Source organism: Marmota flaviventris, chromosome 20 (genome assembly GCF_047511675.1).
Source record: "Marmota flaviventris isolate mMarFla1 chromosome 20, mMarFla1.hap1, whole genome shotgun sequence".
NCBI classification, from domain to species: Eukaryota; Metazoa; Chordata; class Mammalia; order Rodentia; family Sciuridae; genus Marmota; species Marmota flaviventris.
The window spans coordinates 17,967,776-17,983,120 of NC_092517.1; the positions used below are offsets into that span (position 1 = coordinate 17,967,776).

Below are 15,345 nucleotides of genomic sequence, written 5' to 3' on the forward strand. Positions count from 1 at the left end.
TGGAGGCTGAGGCAGGAGGATCGAAAGGTGGAGGCCAGCCTCAGCTACTTAGCAATGCTCTAAGCAACTTGGTGAGACCCGGTCTCTAAATAAAATATAAAAAAGGGCTGGGGATGGGGCTCATGGTCAAGTACCTCTGGGTTCAATCCTCAGTATATCCCCCTCTCCAAAAAAAAGTCAAGTCCTTGTCCCAGTTTTGCAGATGAGAAAACTGAGACCCAGAGACTTTGAGTTGCCCAACGTCAGGAGCCACTCAGTGGCAGACTTGGGGACCCAAACTCAGGTCTGTGTGTGTGGGACTCAAAAGCCAGCGCCATCTGGACTGTTCACTCCCCCACCACTTCTAGCACATTCTGAAGACGGGTGAAACAGGAGTCATTCACTTTAAACACGGTCAAGACAGAGCAGGTCGGTGACAGTGCTAGACATCTTGAGTCACTCTTTTTAAAAGACCTGAGACCAATTCAGCCACTCAGAGTCACTTGGAACTGATTTCTAGAAATTCACACTGCTCAGTAAAACTTGGTGGTTGGATTGTTTGCAAGAATGCAAACTAATCACCATTGAAAAGGAGGCACCAACTTCAAAACCAAAAATAGGGTAACAGCAAAAGATTCAGACATTTATTTCACAGATTTTATCAAAAATACAAAGATAATACAAATTCCGTGGTGTTTTTCCAAAGCTTCCCAATTATTTTAACATTGTTTTGCTATTTAGGAACCATCCTAAAGCCTACCGTTAAAACTCACGAGAAAGAAATGGCACAAGCCAAACCCCAAGGATTCCACATTTAGGTGTCAGCCAACTGCACGCATCTCGCCTTCAGAGCATCCTCCAGGGTCCACAGAGGGAGTCGGCCCATGGACTAAGTGGAAGTGAAGCTGTCTCAATTCTAAATGCAGACACGTCACCTCTGGTGCCACCTCTGTCTTTACCATGGATCCCCAATCTACAGCCCGGGTAGCTCAGAACAAGGAGAGTCACAGGGGTCAGGAGTCCTGACCCTGAAACCCCCTGGACATTCTGTTGCAGACACCCCCAGCAAGGACCGAGCAGCTGTTACTGTAACCAAGATGAAGATGGACGAAGACTCTGTTAAGATGCGAAGGTTGCGACACACAACATAAAGGGACAGTCAGAAGTCATGTGGATCCAGTGGGGTGAGGCGGATGAGCAGAGCCAAGCCCAGCAGGCACAGGGTGCTAGAAGTCGCTGCTGCAGGCCAGGGACAGCAGTCGAGGCCGAGGCGGGTGTCCTCTGGGGTCACCGTGGAGGAGCCCTTTACTATGAGGCTTCCCACCTTTTCATGAGTGGCTTCAGGTGAGCAGGTGGTTTGTGATGTCAGGATTTTCAGAAAAGAAATGCTGCCTTCCACCTGCTGAGCTTCCTAGGTCTTTGCAGAGGGAGAACAAATTCTTTTGCTAAAAACACTGATTTCTTTTCTTTTTTGGTACCAAGGATTGAACTCAGGGGCACTCGACCACTGAGCCCCGTCCCCAGCCCTATTTTGTATTTTATTGAGAGACAGGGTCTCCCTGAGTTGCTGAGGGTCTCGCTGTTGCTGAGGCTGGCCTCCAAGTCTCGATCCTCCTGCCTCAGCCTCCAGAGCCGCTGGGATGACAGGCGCGCACCCCTGCACCAGGCAGCGCAGTTTTGAAACACTAATTCAAAAGCATCTAAAAGCTCCCCAATGTCCCGAGGTAACCCCCGTCCCCCCAATTTAACACCTTTCTTGGTCTGAATTAATCTCATCTGACAGAGTCCAGGGTGTTTTTGTAACAGTCTGAAAGGCTGATTGTCCAGGAGTTTGTTTTTTTTTAAACCTTAGACACCTCCTTGTTGGGACAGGAGGGGACACAGGAAGGAGGGAAGTAACAGAGGAAGACCTAAGTTGGACCGTGGCAGGTCTGGGCACTAAGAGGATTCTCCCAAGCCACAGAATAGATGGCAGTCCCAACAGCGTCCATTTTCCCCTGGACCTTTTTGGTGGTTTCTGTTGAAGTTCCAAGCGGAGTCCTGTCTGCACACCTGGTTTGGGGCACACCCACTTCCCCGGGCCTCGGTGTCATCCGGGTCACCCAGTGCAGCCTAGCAGTGAAGGATGCCTTTGGGGTCGGGGGGTGTGACGGGGGCCGTGGCATTTGTTCTCAGGGATGAGAAAGGACAATGACCAGGCCGAGCTCTTTGTCACCAGGTCTCTGTGGAGCTGCTCCACATCGTCTCAGGCCCAAGGGAAGGGAAGGGGAAAGGAAGCCGGACAGGGCCCGCGGGGTCACTGTCCCTGAGCTGCTTCTGCCCACCAAAGCGACAGACTGGCAAGACAAGGGGCGGGGACATGTGCACAGAAGGACCTCAAGTCCAACATGCACACGGCTCCGGGGCCCTGTGGCAGAGGACAGGGGAGCGGAGCCCACAGTGCGGGTAGCGCCGGGCAGAGGTGAGGGGACCCGGGCCCCGAGCCCACGCGGGTGTTGGCGGGGCCAGGGCCTCCTCACTCCAGTTTCTTGGCTGGCACCCGGGTGCGGGCGATGAGGATGGGCACCAGGGCCAGGCAGCTGATGAGGAGGGCCCAGAGGGGCCGGTAGAAGAGCCAGCCGGCAGCCACGGTCAGCAGGGTCAGCGAGGTGGCCACGCAGAAGGCGAAAGCTTTGAGGCCGATGTTGACCAGGTCCCGGAGGACAGGAAACCAGTCCACTGCGGAGAGGGACAGTCAGTGTGGGGAGCGCAGCAGCCTGGCCCTAGGGCCCTGAGCTGGGTGGCAGGGCTCCCTGTGAGCCACCCGCTCTGCCCAGCACCAGGAAACTCGACGCGGTCAACTGTGTAACCTGGACTCCATGTTGTGACCCCCCGAGGCCAACGGGCAGACATCCCCCTGCGGGGTTGGTGAGACCCCTGCTCCCTGCAGACTCAGGACCAGGATGTCTACTTCCACTGCCCGGGCCCAGGTCACCACTGCGCTGACCCTGGAGGGGACAGGACCCAGCTGTGCTGCCCACTGCTCAGGGCGCCCAGTAGGCGGTGAGTCACTGAGGAATGGAGGGGTGTGGGCTCCTGCTCCCACGGGTCCTGCCTGTGGGTCACCAGGACCATGGGCAGCTAGATCCAGAGAGGGGCAGCAGGCAGGCCTGGGGACAGGTGCATCCTGACTCCTGGCCCCGATGGCGGCTTTGCTTGGGCCCTGAGCTCTCCCTGACGTGCCCAGGGCAGAACCGGGTCTCCTGGACCCAGGTCAGCTGTCCACGGCGCCTAGAGGACTCGGCCTCCCCTCTCGGGGCCTCGGTTTTGCTGTCTGGGACGACGGAGAGGGTCCCCCAGCCAGAGCCAGCGGGGAAGGGCTCCTGTGGGGGCCAGAGAAGCCTGGGCAGGGACACACTGGGGTGAGGTCCCCGAGAACCTCTGTCTCCCAAACCAACGGCCCAAGCCCAGAAGGCGCTCCCAGCTCTGACCCCAGACAGGCTGGGTCAGCTCAGCCGGGAGGCCGGCCTCCTCACAGGGCTGTCCCAGGGGGAGCGAAGGACAGAGGGACACGGTGGGGCCAGACCTTCAATCTCAGAAGCCAGACCTGCCCCTGGGAGGTGGCCCCACGTCCCCCCTCTGGAAGCACCACGTTGCTCACTCGTGACTTCGCGTCCATTCCAGGACAGCGCAGGGGGACAGACATGGCCCAGGCCTGGACTCTGCCCCAGGGAGGGACAGGCAGGGGGTGGCCCGAGGGGCCGCGAGACCCAGGCCCCGCACCTACCCAGGGTGTAGAGGATCCGCGTCATGAGGCTGAGGCCCGTGAACATGGCCATCCAGCCGGCCGCCCGCAGCCCCCACGTCCTCATGGAGTTGCTCTTCTGCTCCCTACGGAAGGCCTCCTGTGGACAGGGCAGGGGGAGGTCACCAGCCGGCCAGCGGGCAGGGCAGGGGCCACGGGGCTGGACCTGAGGCTCGGGAGCTCTGGAGCCCCCCGTCAACCTGGCACAGTGGAGAGAACTTTCTGGAAGGCATAAGCCCTTCTCGGCTCAGAGCCTCAGTGCGTGATCTCTGGAATGACACAGAGGGACCCTTCAGGTGCCCCTTGCCACCCCCGTGTGTGTGGTGACGGACAGCACGAGCCAGGCACCGGGCACTGCTCAGCCTGTGGCGTCCACTGGCCCCAGGACCCTGCTCCTGGCTTCGGGGACCCTCCCGTCATTCCCTTCTCCCTGCATCTCAGGCTGCACCTTCTGGTCTCATGGCCGCCCTGACCCTCGCCCAGGGCAGCCTCTGTGGGCCACGCTCTGCCCAGGGCCTCCCTCCGCCTCTTGGCCCCCGTGTGGCCCCCACGTAAGGCCACAGCCCTGGCCCCTCTGCTGGCTGCCCAGCACCTCTGCACCTGGCCTGGTGACACAGGGGCTCAGGCCCCGCAGCCTGCACCCCGACTCTGTCATCTGCACCTCAGCAACGGGGACCACCGCCCACCCACCCCGGAGCTGGGACCTGGCGGGCAGCCGCGGCCTGCTCCCTCACCCACATGCCCTTGACCTGCCGAGGTCCCACCAAGACCAGGTCAGGTGTCCTGTCACCTCTGGGCCTTTGCCCATGTGGGTGGCTCTGCCGGGCCATCCACATCCTTCTCGTCCTGGCTTAAATGCCACTTCCCCAGAGCCTTCCCGGAGCCCCGGATCTCTACCAGGCCCCGTCACAATCTAGTAGGTAACATTTACTGCATAATGATGTCTGTCATCCCAGGGCTCGGGAGGCTGAGGCAGGAGGATCTCGAGTTCAGAGCCAGCCTCAGCAACAGCGAGACCCTCAGCCACTCAGGGAGGCCCTGTCTCTTAACCCCCTGTTCCCACCCCACCTGGTCGGTCCTGTCTCCCATGAGTCCTGAGTGCACTGCTTGGTCCTCAAGGTGACCCAGGGAGCAGGAACACTTGTCCCCTCCCACAGAGGAGACAGATGGAGGAGGATGAGCCGATCACAATCCCCAGGCCCCGCGGGCAGTGCACTGAGCCGGGGGCAGGTGAGTGGCTCCCTGGGGCCCACACGGCTGGTCCCCTGTGCTTCCTGTCCCGGCCTCCTGACTTTTGGGCCTGTTCTCAGTGCCCTGGGGTGTCCTTGGCTCAGGGCCTTTTCTCCCACTCGGCAGAGACCCCACGTGGGGATAGAGGCAGGAGGCCCAGGACGTGGAGGCCGCACACCCTCCCACGGCCAGGGCCTTCCCTGTGGGCCTACGCACTCACACGCCCCACCCTCCTCCCTGAGGGCAGCGCTGGGACCTGGGACGGTGCCCAAGGAAGCCTGGGACTGGGCCTGCGGCCAGGGCAGGAGAGCAGGGCCTGGACAAGGCCTCCTAATTTTAGAAAGTCCCCAGGGTGACTCACGGGGTGCCAGGCTGGGAGGGGCGGCCCCACCCTGAAGCTGCTCCCCGGGCTCCTACAGGAGATCCTGACTCCCCAGGTCCTGGCCAGGCACCACCATGCAGGAGGGTCACAGGGACGGGGGACAGACGGAGCCAAGGGCCCAGGAACAGGAGCAGAGGGTCCCAGGTGGTCCCTGCGGCCTGCTCCTGCCCTCGCCCTCTCTGGCCCCTGATTTAAGGCAAGTGTATGTCCCAGCCAGGGTCCCAGTGTCCACCACCTCAAGAGCTGTCACACGGTGACTCCTGCCTAGAGAGGGTGACTTCTAGGGCTCAGAACTGGCTCCTCGGTACCCCCTGCACCTTCCTCCTGCAGGACCTCCCTGGTGCAGACGGGGAGAGGGATGCCGATGGCTGTGGGGACTGTCCCAGGGCACTTGCCCCCACTCACCCGGCCCGGATACTCCAGCTCAAACCCCTCTGTTGCCCTCCTGATGGCCTCAAAGGGGCACCTCAGCGTGGCCTCTGCCCCCTGTTCCTAGTGCGCCCCACTGAGGGGCCCTTTCCTATCCCAGTCCCTAAACGGCCCGATTCCTCCAGGGCTGATACCCCCTCTTTATGTGGCCTCTGCACAAATGTCACTCCTTAGGAGCCCTCGATGGCTGCAGACTGGTCTCTGCGTAGGAGCCCAGGTGTCAGAGCAGCTCTCGACCCCTGTAACACCGCGTGGCTTTTTATCCGTCCGTCTCGGTGTCTGTTCTATTTCTTTTTCTTGCTGTATGGCAGTGGCTACGGTCGCTAGCAGGGGAAGTTTCTGGAACAGCCCCTGGGAGGGAGGAGGGGCCGACACACCTGTTCCCCCTCCACACAGGCGGGGCAGCGGCCACTCACCTCTGCCGAGAAGTCTCCATGATGCAGCAGCAGCAAGGTGTCCCCCGACTTGGTGGAGTACGGGACGAGCTGGTCACCTCGCTGCCTGGCGATCACAGTGACCTAGTCCAAGAAATCAGCGTCAGAGGCCCCTGGGCACAAGGTGAGGACCCCCACTGCCCGCCACACTTGCTCTCTCTGGGACTCCATGGCGACCAGGGAGTGAGTGGGGGGACCTGGGCGTGGGACCTGGGCGTGTCTGTCCCTCCTGGACTCCCCCTGGGCTGTCCCGCCCCCTTCATTCAGAGCTCCAAGGAGGACCCTGGGCCAGAGGCAGGTGGCGGGCGGAGCAGGGCTGGGCACGTCCTGGACTGAGAGCTCAGGGGAGGACTGGCTGCCACGGGCCCAGCTGAGCCACCCTGCAGCCAGGCCACGTCGAGGTCACGTGGCTTCCCCTTCTCCTTGGCTACCTGGGCCCAGAGGTCCTTCCTGCCCCTTCCTGGGCCAGCCAGGATGGAGCTCCTGAGTGCACACCCAGGGCCAGGAACCAAGGCCACGGACGGGGAAGCCACCTGTGACTGCACGGTTCTTGTCAGACACGATGAGGCCACCGTCCAGGACAATGTTTCTTTCTTCTTTTTTTTTTGGTACCAGGGATTGAACCCAGGGACACTCGACCCCTGAGCCCCGTCCCCAGCCCTTTTTGGTATTTTATTTAGAGACAGGGTCTCCCTGCGTTGCTTAGGGCCTTGCTATTACTGAGGCTGGCCTCCAACTCTCGATCCTCCTGCCTCAGCCTCCCGAACGGCTAGGATGACAGGCGTGGGCCACCGCCCGGCCTAGACCTGCATTTCTTGGCCTGGGGTCTGGGGATGGTGGCAGGGAGGCACGGAACTCAGTAGCTGCTCAAAAGCAAAGCTTGGGACTGCGTGTGGGCGAGCGTGTGCGTCCCCGGGGGGGGGGGACGACAACGCGGTCACCACATCCTCCTGGGGTCTGTGCCTGGAGAGGCCCTGACGCCCTGACTCGGAGTCCGCCCCCAGGGAGGCCAGGTTACCACGTGAGCTGGGCCCAGGTCAGGGTCATCGCTGCTCAGTCCCGCGTAGGAAAAGAAGACGCGTAGGTCTCCAACCTGGGGGGAGAGACATGGGAGGGCGTCAGCAAGTGGCCACCTGGGGCTGGGCCTTGGCTCCTTCATTGGCTGGCGGGTCCCTCCCTCCACCTCTGCCCAGGCTGGGCTGTCCCCTCAAGGCCCTGTCCCCTCTGACTCTATCTGGCCACGCGCAGCTGTGGGTCAACACAGGGAGCCCTCTGGGGCAGGAGTGGGCCGCAGGGACGCCGCGCCAGGCCCTGGTCTCCGCTGTCCCCACGGCCCAGGCTGCTCTGTACCTCCGGGTACTTGGGGTTTTCACTGTGGTAGAAAAAGTCGCCCCGGCGAACGATGTCCACGTGGGGGTCCTCCAGCTTGGCCAGGCTCAGGGGCTTGAAGTTGTCGATCTTGTCGATGAGGCCTGACAGAGAGGCCCTGCGCTCAGCAACCGGCCCCGTGGGGACCTGCCACCTGCCACCCCGGTGTCCCTCCCACGGTGCCCAAGCCCTCCGTGCGCCACCACCCAGCCGCACCTCGGCGTCCTCACACCTGGCCTCTCCCCCAGGAGGCCCTTCCCGACTCGGGCTCTTCCAGAACTTCCCGGTGGCCTGTGTCACCCCCTCCCCAGGAGGACTGCTCTGTCCCCTCTCCCTGCCGGGCCAGTGTCCCCTGCTCTGAGAGTGGCCCGGCCCTTTCCCACTGCGCAGCAGCTGAGCTACATGGTGGACGGGGCGGGAGGCCAAGCCTGGTCACTGGGCACCCCCTCCCTTGGACACTGGACCCTGCCCATCTCGTCCCCTCCTGGGTTAGGCCATGGGGGTGTCTCGGGGTTACTGTGGCCCGTGGCGCGGCCTCATCCCCTGGGAGCTCCTCTCTGGAGTCCCCGAGGGAGCATGTGACACGCCATCCTCTTTTGGCACAGGGCTGTGCCCGGGTGGGGCCCACAGGTGGAGCCACAGGAGCCGCGGGGACAGGGAGTGGCCTTGATTTTCTTGGCTGCTGGAGGGACGGCTCCCTCAGAACCTCTGGTCACCACAAATGGGCGTGGCCCAGGAGGGGACAGGGAGCTTGGGCTGTTCCCTGGACCAACCTGGTTTCCTGGGACCTGGCGGGGTGGGGGCGGGTGCTGCGTGGAGTCCCCACCTCCTGGGGACCCGCCTGTCCTCCGGCCCCAGCCCCGAGTAGGGCACAGGCTGCTCCCGGCCTCCACCCCCGAGGGCCGGGTGCCAGGGACTGCTGCCCCTGGGAGTGGCCACGAGGACAGGACAGGGCCTGGGGCTGGCACCAGCTGGTCACCAGGGCTGGGACTTACCTGCCGAGAGGAAGAACCTGCCGATCTGGACAAAAGGGGCCGTCGCCGTGAACGACTCCACTGCCATCGCGCTGTGGGGACAGGGACGTTGGTGACCAGGAGGGCAGCTGCGTGGGACCCTAGGTGGTCTGGGCTTGGCAGGTCCCACCCAGGGGGCTCCTGAGAGTCCAGAGACCAGGCAGGACAGACGTCTTCCTCGGCCGTCCCCAGGGCTCCTGCCCCCTCACTCTGTCCCTGTCCCCAGACCTCTGGTGGCCCACTGAGCTGTGGCGGGGGCTTCCCTGGACTCGCACCCCTCACTGACCCCTTCCCGCCATCTTCCTGGCGTAGCCCTGACCACGGTGGCCCATGGCCCAGGCCCCAGAGGTGCTCGAGGGACACGCGGGCTCCACCACCCTGTGCGGCTGAGCTGACCCCCCTCTGCGGACACCAGGTCACCAGCCTCTGTCCTAGAGGCCCTTCCTGACAGTCCTCCAAAGGTGACCACCAACAGGGTCCTCCCCTGGTCTGTCCACGCCCGTCCCTTCCCGCCCTTTGGTCAGGCCTCCCGAGGGTGACTCGTCCGTGTCCTGGTCCCTAACATGTCCCATGTCCTCTTCGACCCCCGGGGCAGAAAGCCCGCTCCCATTGCTCAGATGGGGAAACTGAGGCTGGCCAGGCCCCGGCCGCGCTCACCTGGGGTTCTTGTGGCCGATCTCTCGGTCGAAGTTTCTGCTGCTGACGACTTCTGACCGCCACTCGGTGTCTGCTCAGGGAGAGGGGACAGCTCAGCCGTACCCATGGCCCCGATGGCCGAGGCCCGCGGACCCTGAGCCCGTGACACCAGAGGTCAGGGGACAGCTCCTGGCGCCCCCAGAGGGGAGGACTCCTGGGCTCAGTGCTGTGCCTGTCCCCAGCTCCACCCACGGGTCCCGTCCCGCCACGGGCTGGGGACAGAGGACGGGGGATGCGGCCAGCAGGGCCCTTGGTGGCCGGGCGGTACTCACTGTAGGAGTACCTCGTCTCCGTCTTCGTCTGCCCGTCCTCCGTGTACTCCCTGCAGAGAAGCACAGGGGCCACCTCAGCCCTGTCACCTGAGGCCCCCCAGGATCCGGGCACCCCCAGGGCCATAGGGCTGCAGTCCCCAAGGGAAGGAGAGGGTTGGTGGGTCCCAGCCAGAGCCGGGCCTGCCCGGGGCACAGGGCCAGCTCCCTCCATGGATGGCTGCAGTCTCTGGTCAGGACAGCCCTGGGCAGGGCCCACGGGCCACCGTCCCCTCACACCCAGCTGCGCAGTAGCTCAGGGGGACTGAGCCCACCTGGCCGGTGCCATCACACCCTGGACTCCCGACAGGCTGTCAGCGGGAAGGTGACTTCTGCTACCACAGGGGCCAAGGTGGAGCCCAAGGAAGGGAAAGTGGGCACAGAGGCTGGAACAGGGGGCCACAAGGTGCCAGCGTCATTGGAGACCTGGATCCTGGAACATCCCCAACGTGCCCTCCCTGGGATGTCCCTGGGAGGGAGCTGCTCAGTCCCCTTTCATTTTGGAGCCACTCTGCGGGGGGTGTTGGCCATCCCCAAACGGAAGATCAGCGGCTTTTAACTTTGGGATAATCTGATATTTTTCTGGTACGAAGAGTCTATACTTTGAATTTCAGAGGCTTCAAAATGAAAGGCCTGCTGGGCGCAGTGCCCACGCCTGTCATCCCAGCGGCTCAGGAGGCCGAGGCAGGAGGATCGCCGATTGGAGGCCAGCCTCAGCCAAAGGGAGGCCCTAAGCAACTCAGTGAGACCCTGACTCTAAATAAAATGCAAAATAGGGCTGGGGAGGGGGCTCACGGGTCGAGGGCCCTGGGTTGAATCCCCGGTACCCCTAAAAAACAAAAGCCGCTGCATTTTCTCTAGGTGCCTGCACCTCCTTTACCGGGCTCCTCACCTGGACTCCTCCGTCTCCACCCACTGGTACATCTCCACGTGTCTGCGCAGTTTCACGGCCGGAAGGTGGACTCCATAGTTTGGATCAGACAAGAGCTTTTCAGAAGAGAGTCAAAGGGACCAGAAAATACAGGTGGCCCTCACATCCCCCCAGAAACCCTGGCTCAGGGAGGCTGGGCTGGAAGGAGGTGGACAACGGGGACAAGGTGGGGGCGTCAAGTGGAGCTGCCTGTCCAGTTCTTAACTCTTGGATATTTTTGGGGGGATACCAGGGGTTGAACTTGGGGGCGCTCAGCCACTGAGCCCCCTCCCCAGCCTATTTTGTGTTTTTTTTTAATTTAGAGACAGGGTCTCAGTGAGTTGCTGAGGGCCTTGCTAAGTTGCTGAATTAGCTGGCTTTGAGTTCACAATCCTCCTCCCTCAGCCTCCAAACTGCTGGGATTACACGGTGCACCGCCGTGCCTGGGTGTCCCCAGTTCTTAACCCTTAATGCCCATGATGCTGACTCAGAGTACAAGGTCAGGCTGCAGGCCCCACTGCGTCATGCCAACACTCAAATAACAGCACAGCTGGTGTGGGCGGTGCACGTCTGTAACCCCAGTGACTTTGGAGGCTGAGGCAGGAGGATGGCAAGGTCGAGGCCAGCCTCAGCAACTTAGGGAGGCCCTGTCTCCAAACAGAAAGGGCTGGGGAGGGGGCCTAGTGGTTATGTGACCCTGGGTTCAATCCCCAGTACAAAAAAAAATCATATCTACGACAGCAGAGCTCTGCCATCCAGAGTTGTTGCGTTCCACGTGGACTGTCACCGCGAGAGCACCTGTGTGTGACCTTCCTACCACGTGCCAGGCACTGTGCCAAGAGGTCAGCCCAGTCCCAGGCCACGAGTGCACTCCGCGGCCGAGAGGTGGCGTTGGGGGTCACCCCGGTGTCTGTCACCCTCCAGGACCCACCCCAGAGCCTGCGGCAGGTCCTACCTTGGATGTGCGCAGGGCCCCCACGATGTGCACCAGCCTCCCCTCGTTCTCTGGGGCCACCACGTGGATGCTCTCGGGGGACACCACAAGGGAGAGCCCCTCCGCCAGCGAGGTGGCCGTCTTCAGCGCCCGGCCCTGCAGGGGAGGGCAGGGGACGTCACCTCAGGGCGACCCGAGGCCGCTGCCTTCACACCGGTCTCCCCACTTCCCTGCTGGGGCTGAGGCAGCGGGACTGGGCCAGGCCCTGCGCGCCCAGGTTCCCCTCTTCCCGCCACCCGCGGGTTCCCATCAGCCCCGGCTCTCGGCCTCACTTGGGCACAGTGGCCTCCCTGTCTGCCTGGCCTCCCCCTCCCCTTTCTCCACCCCTCTCCTGGTCCCCGTGGTCCCCACAGGCCTTTCTGACCCTGGCCTCAGGCACTGGCTCAAAGGCCTGAGACCCAAGCCCGGACTCAGAGATCCTTCTGCAACTTCTGCAGAATTGCTTTAGAAAGACTTGGTTCCTTTTTTTTTTTTTTCTTTCTCCAGGATCTCTGAGCTACTTGGACGTGAAACTGGAACTGCTGAGCCACCTCTGCCTGCCAAAGGAGGGCCCTGCCCAAGAGAGATGCCACAGCCGAGAAACACAGGGAAGGGCTGAAGGAACGGAGAGTCAGGTGACCCCGCACGAACACCTGGATCCAACCATGCCTGAAGCAGGCTTTTCAGGAGTCGTGCCTACCCCAGGGTGAGGTAGGTCACCACAAAATGAATTTTGATTCCTTCAGTATTATTCTTTCTCTTTTATAAAAATCGAGGTCCTTTATTGCCAAATGCAGCCTCTGGATTTATAGTCCCTGTTCCCTGATACGCTGTGCCCACGGGGACACGAGACATTTTACCTCATTGGTGAAAATTAAGTAGAAGGACAGGAGGAAGGTCATGAGTCCCACGAACATTCCCCCCGAAGTCTCGCTCAGCCGCTCCAGGAAGCCTGGCTGGGGGTCAGAGGTGATCTTGACATGTTCCCTTCTGCTGCCTGTGTTGGAGTACTGAAGGGAAATCCAGAAAAGAAATCAGAATGCAAATCAGCCTTTAAAAATACACGGGATCTTGCTACCCAAAATGTGTTTATTGAGCATGAATTCCATGAGAGTGAGTTTGATCATATATAGTAAAGCCGCAGAGCTCTTCAGTGACCACCAGTGGGTGTGGATGAGAGATCCTGGGGTCTGAGGGGTCCCAGGGCCAGTCCGTCAGCTCACCTGTAGCTTGGGAGGTGGCCCTGTGTGATTTATGGGGACATCTGATAACACTCCTGCCAGCTAACGCCCACATGGCTCTACCTCGCCAAGGCACCGAGCCACCGATACTGTACCCTGGGGCTCTCAGCCCGTCCTGCACATTGGACTCTTACCCCCATTTAACCAGTGAAGACGGGGGGCATGGAGGGTTCAGATCATTTGGCCAAGGACCCTGGCCCTGGGTGACGGAGTGGGAACTCACCCAGACCCTGTGCTGTGATTGGCTGGGCAAGGCCTGATCCACTGGCCCTGGAGTGGGAGCTGGATCCTGCCCAGACATGCCCGGCCCCTCCTCTCCCCACAGGCGTCCACAGCCCAGCCCTAGCTGCTCCCCAGAACCACTCCCAGCCTCCACATCCCTGGCGCTGCCCCCCAGACCCCCTGCTGGGGATGCCCGTCCTCCAGGGTCTGCCTCCAAGATCCCCCTCCTCCAGGGAGCCCGCCTGGGTACCCCAGGGGAAGGTGGACTCTAGCCCTGGACCCCCTCTCTCACTTGACCTCCTAGTATTGTTGGTGGCCATGACCTGACTGCCACCAACAGGGCTATCTACCCCTCTTCAGACCCCAGAGGAACCATGCCCCTCCAAAAGCCCAGCTCCTCGTTACTGAATTTAATTAAAAATGCATTTCTAGCCCCACATGGTGGCGCATGCCTGTCATCCCACGACTCAGGAGGCCAAGGCAGGAGGATCATAACGTTGAGGCCAGCCTCAGTGACTTAGCAAGACCTTGTCGCAAAAAAAAGAAAAATCAAAAGGGCTGGGGGTGTGGCTTAGTGGTTAAGCACCTCTGGGTTCAGTCCCTGGTACCAAAAAAAAACATTTCTAACAATCTCTTTGTCAAATAGCTTGGAAGTTACACACATATTTTCCCTTTGATCCAGCAATCCCACTCCTAGATACTCGGTTAGAATCCCAGCTTCAGGGCTGGGCTTGTGGCTCAGTGGTAGACTGCTCCCCTAGTGTGTGTGAGGCCCTGGGTTCGATCCTCAGCACCACATAAACATAAATACAATAAAGATATTGTGCCACCTACAACTAAAAAATATATAAGATTATTAAAAGCATATAAAATATAAAACATAAAATATAAATAATATAAAACATTAAAATATATATTTAATATATTGAAAATATATTAGAAAAAAAAAGAATTCCAGCTTTGCCAATCAATTGCTGTACAACCCCAGGTAAGTTGCTCTGCCTCTCTGACCCTGTTTGCTCACTTGATGGAAAAAATGTACTCATCACAGGCTGCTGTTAGGCGGAATTCAGTTGCCTGCCTGCTCCACCTTGCTGTCTTCAGGTCTCTTCCTCACCTGGTGAGGCCTGGTGGCCCCATGAACGTGTCCCCAGCTACTGGATGAGCTGACAGGGCTGGGCAGCAGAGGGTGTTCACTGAGGGGTCAGATCCCAACATACCCACGATGCTCTCTGCCCACTAGGGCCATTGGTGCCAGAAGCTAACAGCCCTCCCTCAATGTCACAGTTAGGGATCCCAGGAGGAGACAAACCCAGAGACAGTAGGCACAGTGGAAGGGTCTGGATTCCTCCCCACCCAGGTCTCTTGATCCCCTCTGTCCCTTTTGACACCTTCCCATGCTGCAGCCGCCAAGCTGGCCCTGGGCAGGTGCCTTCTGCCAGGGAAACTCCCATCTGTAAACTATGGGGAGGTGGTGACCATGAGGTGGCTTGGAGGCCACCCTACCCTACTCCTCGTGGACCACCTCTGGGGACTTTCAACACCCCTCTTCCCCCGGGGACACCAGGCAGAGCGTGCCAGGGCAGAGGGTGACACAAACCGTGGCCTCTCAGGAGGGGAGGGAGGCAGCTAAGAGGCTTGGGGACAGAGGAGGGACCTGGAAAGGGAGCCTAACAGGCCGGGGGAGGGCGTGTCTGGGGCTGGCGGGCTCCCAACCTGGCTCCAAAGCACTTTCACAGAGAAGGCGGGTGACTCACGGCTCCTCAGCCCGCACCCCGTGGGCGGTGCTGCCCGAGCCCAATGGAGAGAAAGTTCCCCAGGAGGACGGGGCACGGGGAAGGAGGGGACCCGATCGCGCGCAGGAGGACGGGCCCAGGGGACCCAGGCCGGCTCCCCTGCAGCCGGCGGGCTCGGCGCACAGACCCCCGAGGGCGCGGACGGCCCCGCAGCCCACGCTGGACAGCTCCACCGGCAGGACCGGCCTCCCCGCGCTCCGGATGGACGGGCTCAGCCCCCCAGGGCCCGTCTGGCTCCCAGATCCCACGACATTCAGGACCCAAGGTCCAGGAGCTGGGCATGCGGGGGCGAGGCCTCCCGAGGGGCCCGAGTGGGGAAGGGGTCGGCCGAGGACTGCGGACCGAGGAGCCGGAGGCGCTGCACGGGGGGCGCCGACACCGACGTGCAGAGGGACAGCGGGAGTCGGATCGCGGAGGGGACCTGCGGCGGCCCGGTGATGGGGCAGCCTGGGTGTGGCCGGGCGACCCGGAGACACTCACATTCGCGGCCATGGTGGGACCCGGCTCTCCGCCGCCGCCTCGCTCTGCCCAGCTGGAATGACCACCGGAGCGCGGGATCTGGTGGCCTCCCGCCTGTCCC

The 15,345-nt window shown here is 61.3% G+C and overlaps 1 protein-coding gene across 1 annotated transcript; it reads right to left on the minus strand.

The window, feature by feature from the left end:
- Positions 1 to 596: 596 nt before the first annotated feature.
- Positions 597 to 15,330, minus strand: Tmem43 (transmembrane protein 43). The gene is made up of 12 exons (XM_027931909.2): positions 15,246 to 15,330; positions 12,367 to 12,516; positions 11,489 to 11,623; positions 10,516 to 10,610; positions 9,588 to 9,637; positions 9,277 to 9,346; positions 8,602 to 8,672; positions 7,589 to 7,710; positions 7,257 to 7,331; positions 6,221 to 6,322; positions 3,746 to 3,863; positions 597 to 2,697 (listed from the first exon to the last, which is right to left on the minus strand). Exons 1-12 carry the CDS (start codon positions 15,255 to 15,257, stop codon positions 2,495 to 2,497), a joined length of 1,203 nt encoding a protein of 400 aa, XP_027787710.2. The 5' UTR covers positions 15,258 to 15,330; the 3' UTR covers positions 597 to 2,494.
- Between the last annotated feature and the right edge of the window lie 15 nt (positions 15,331 to 15,345).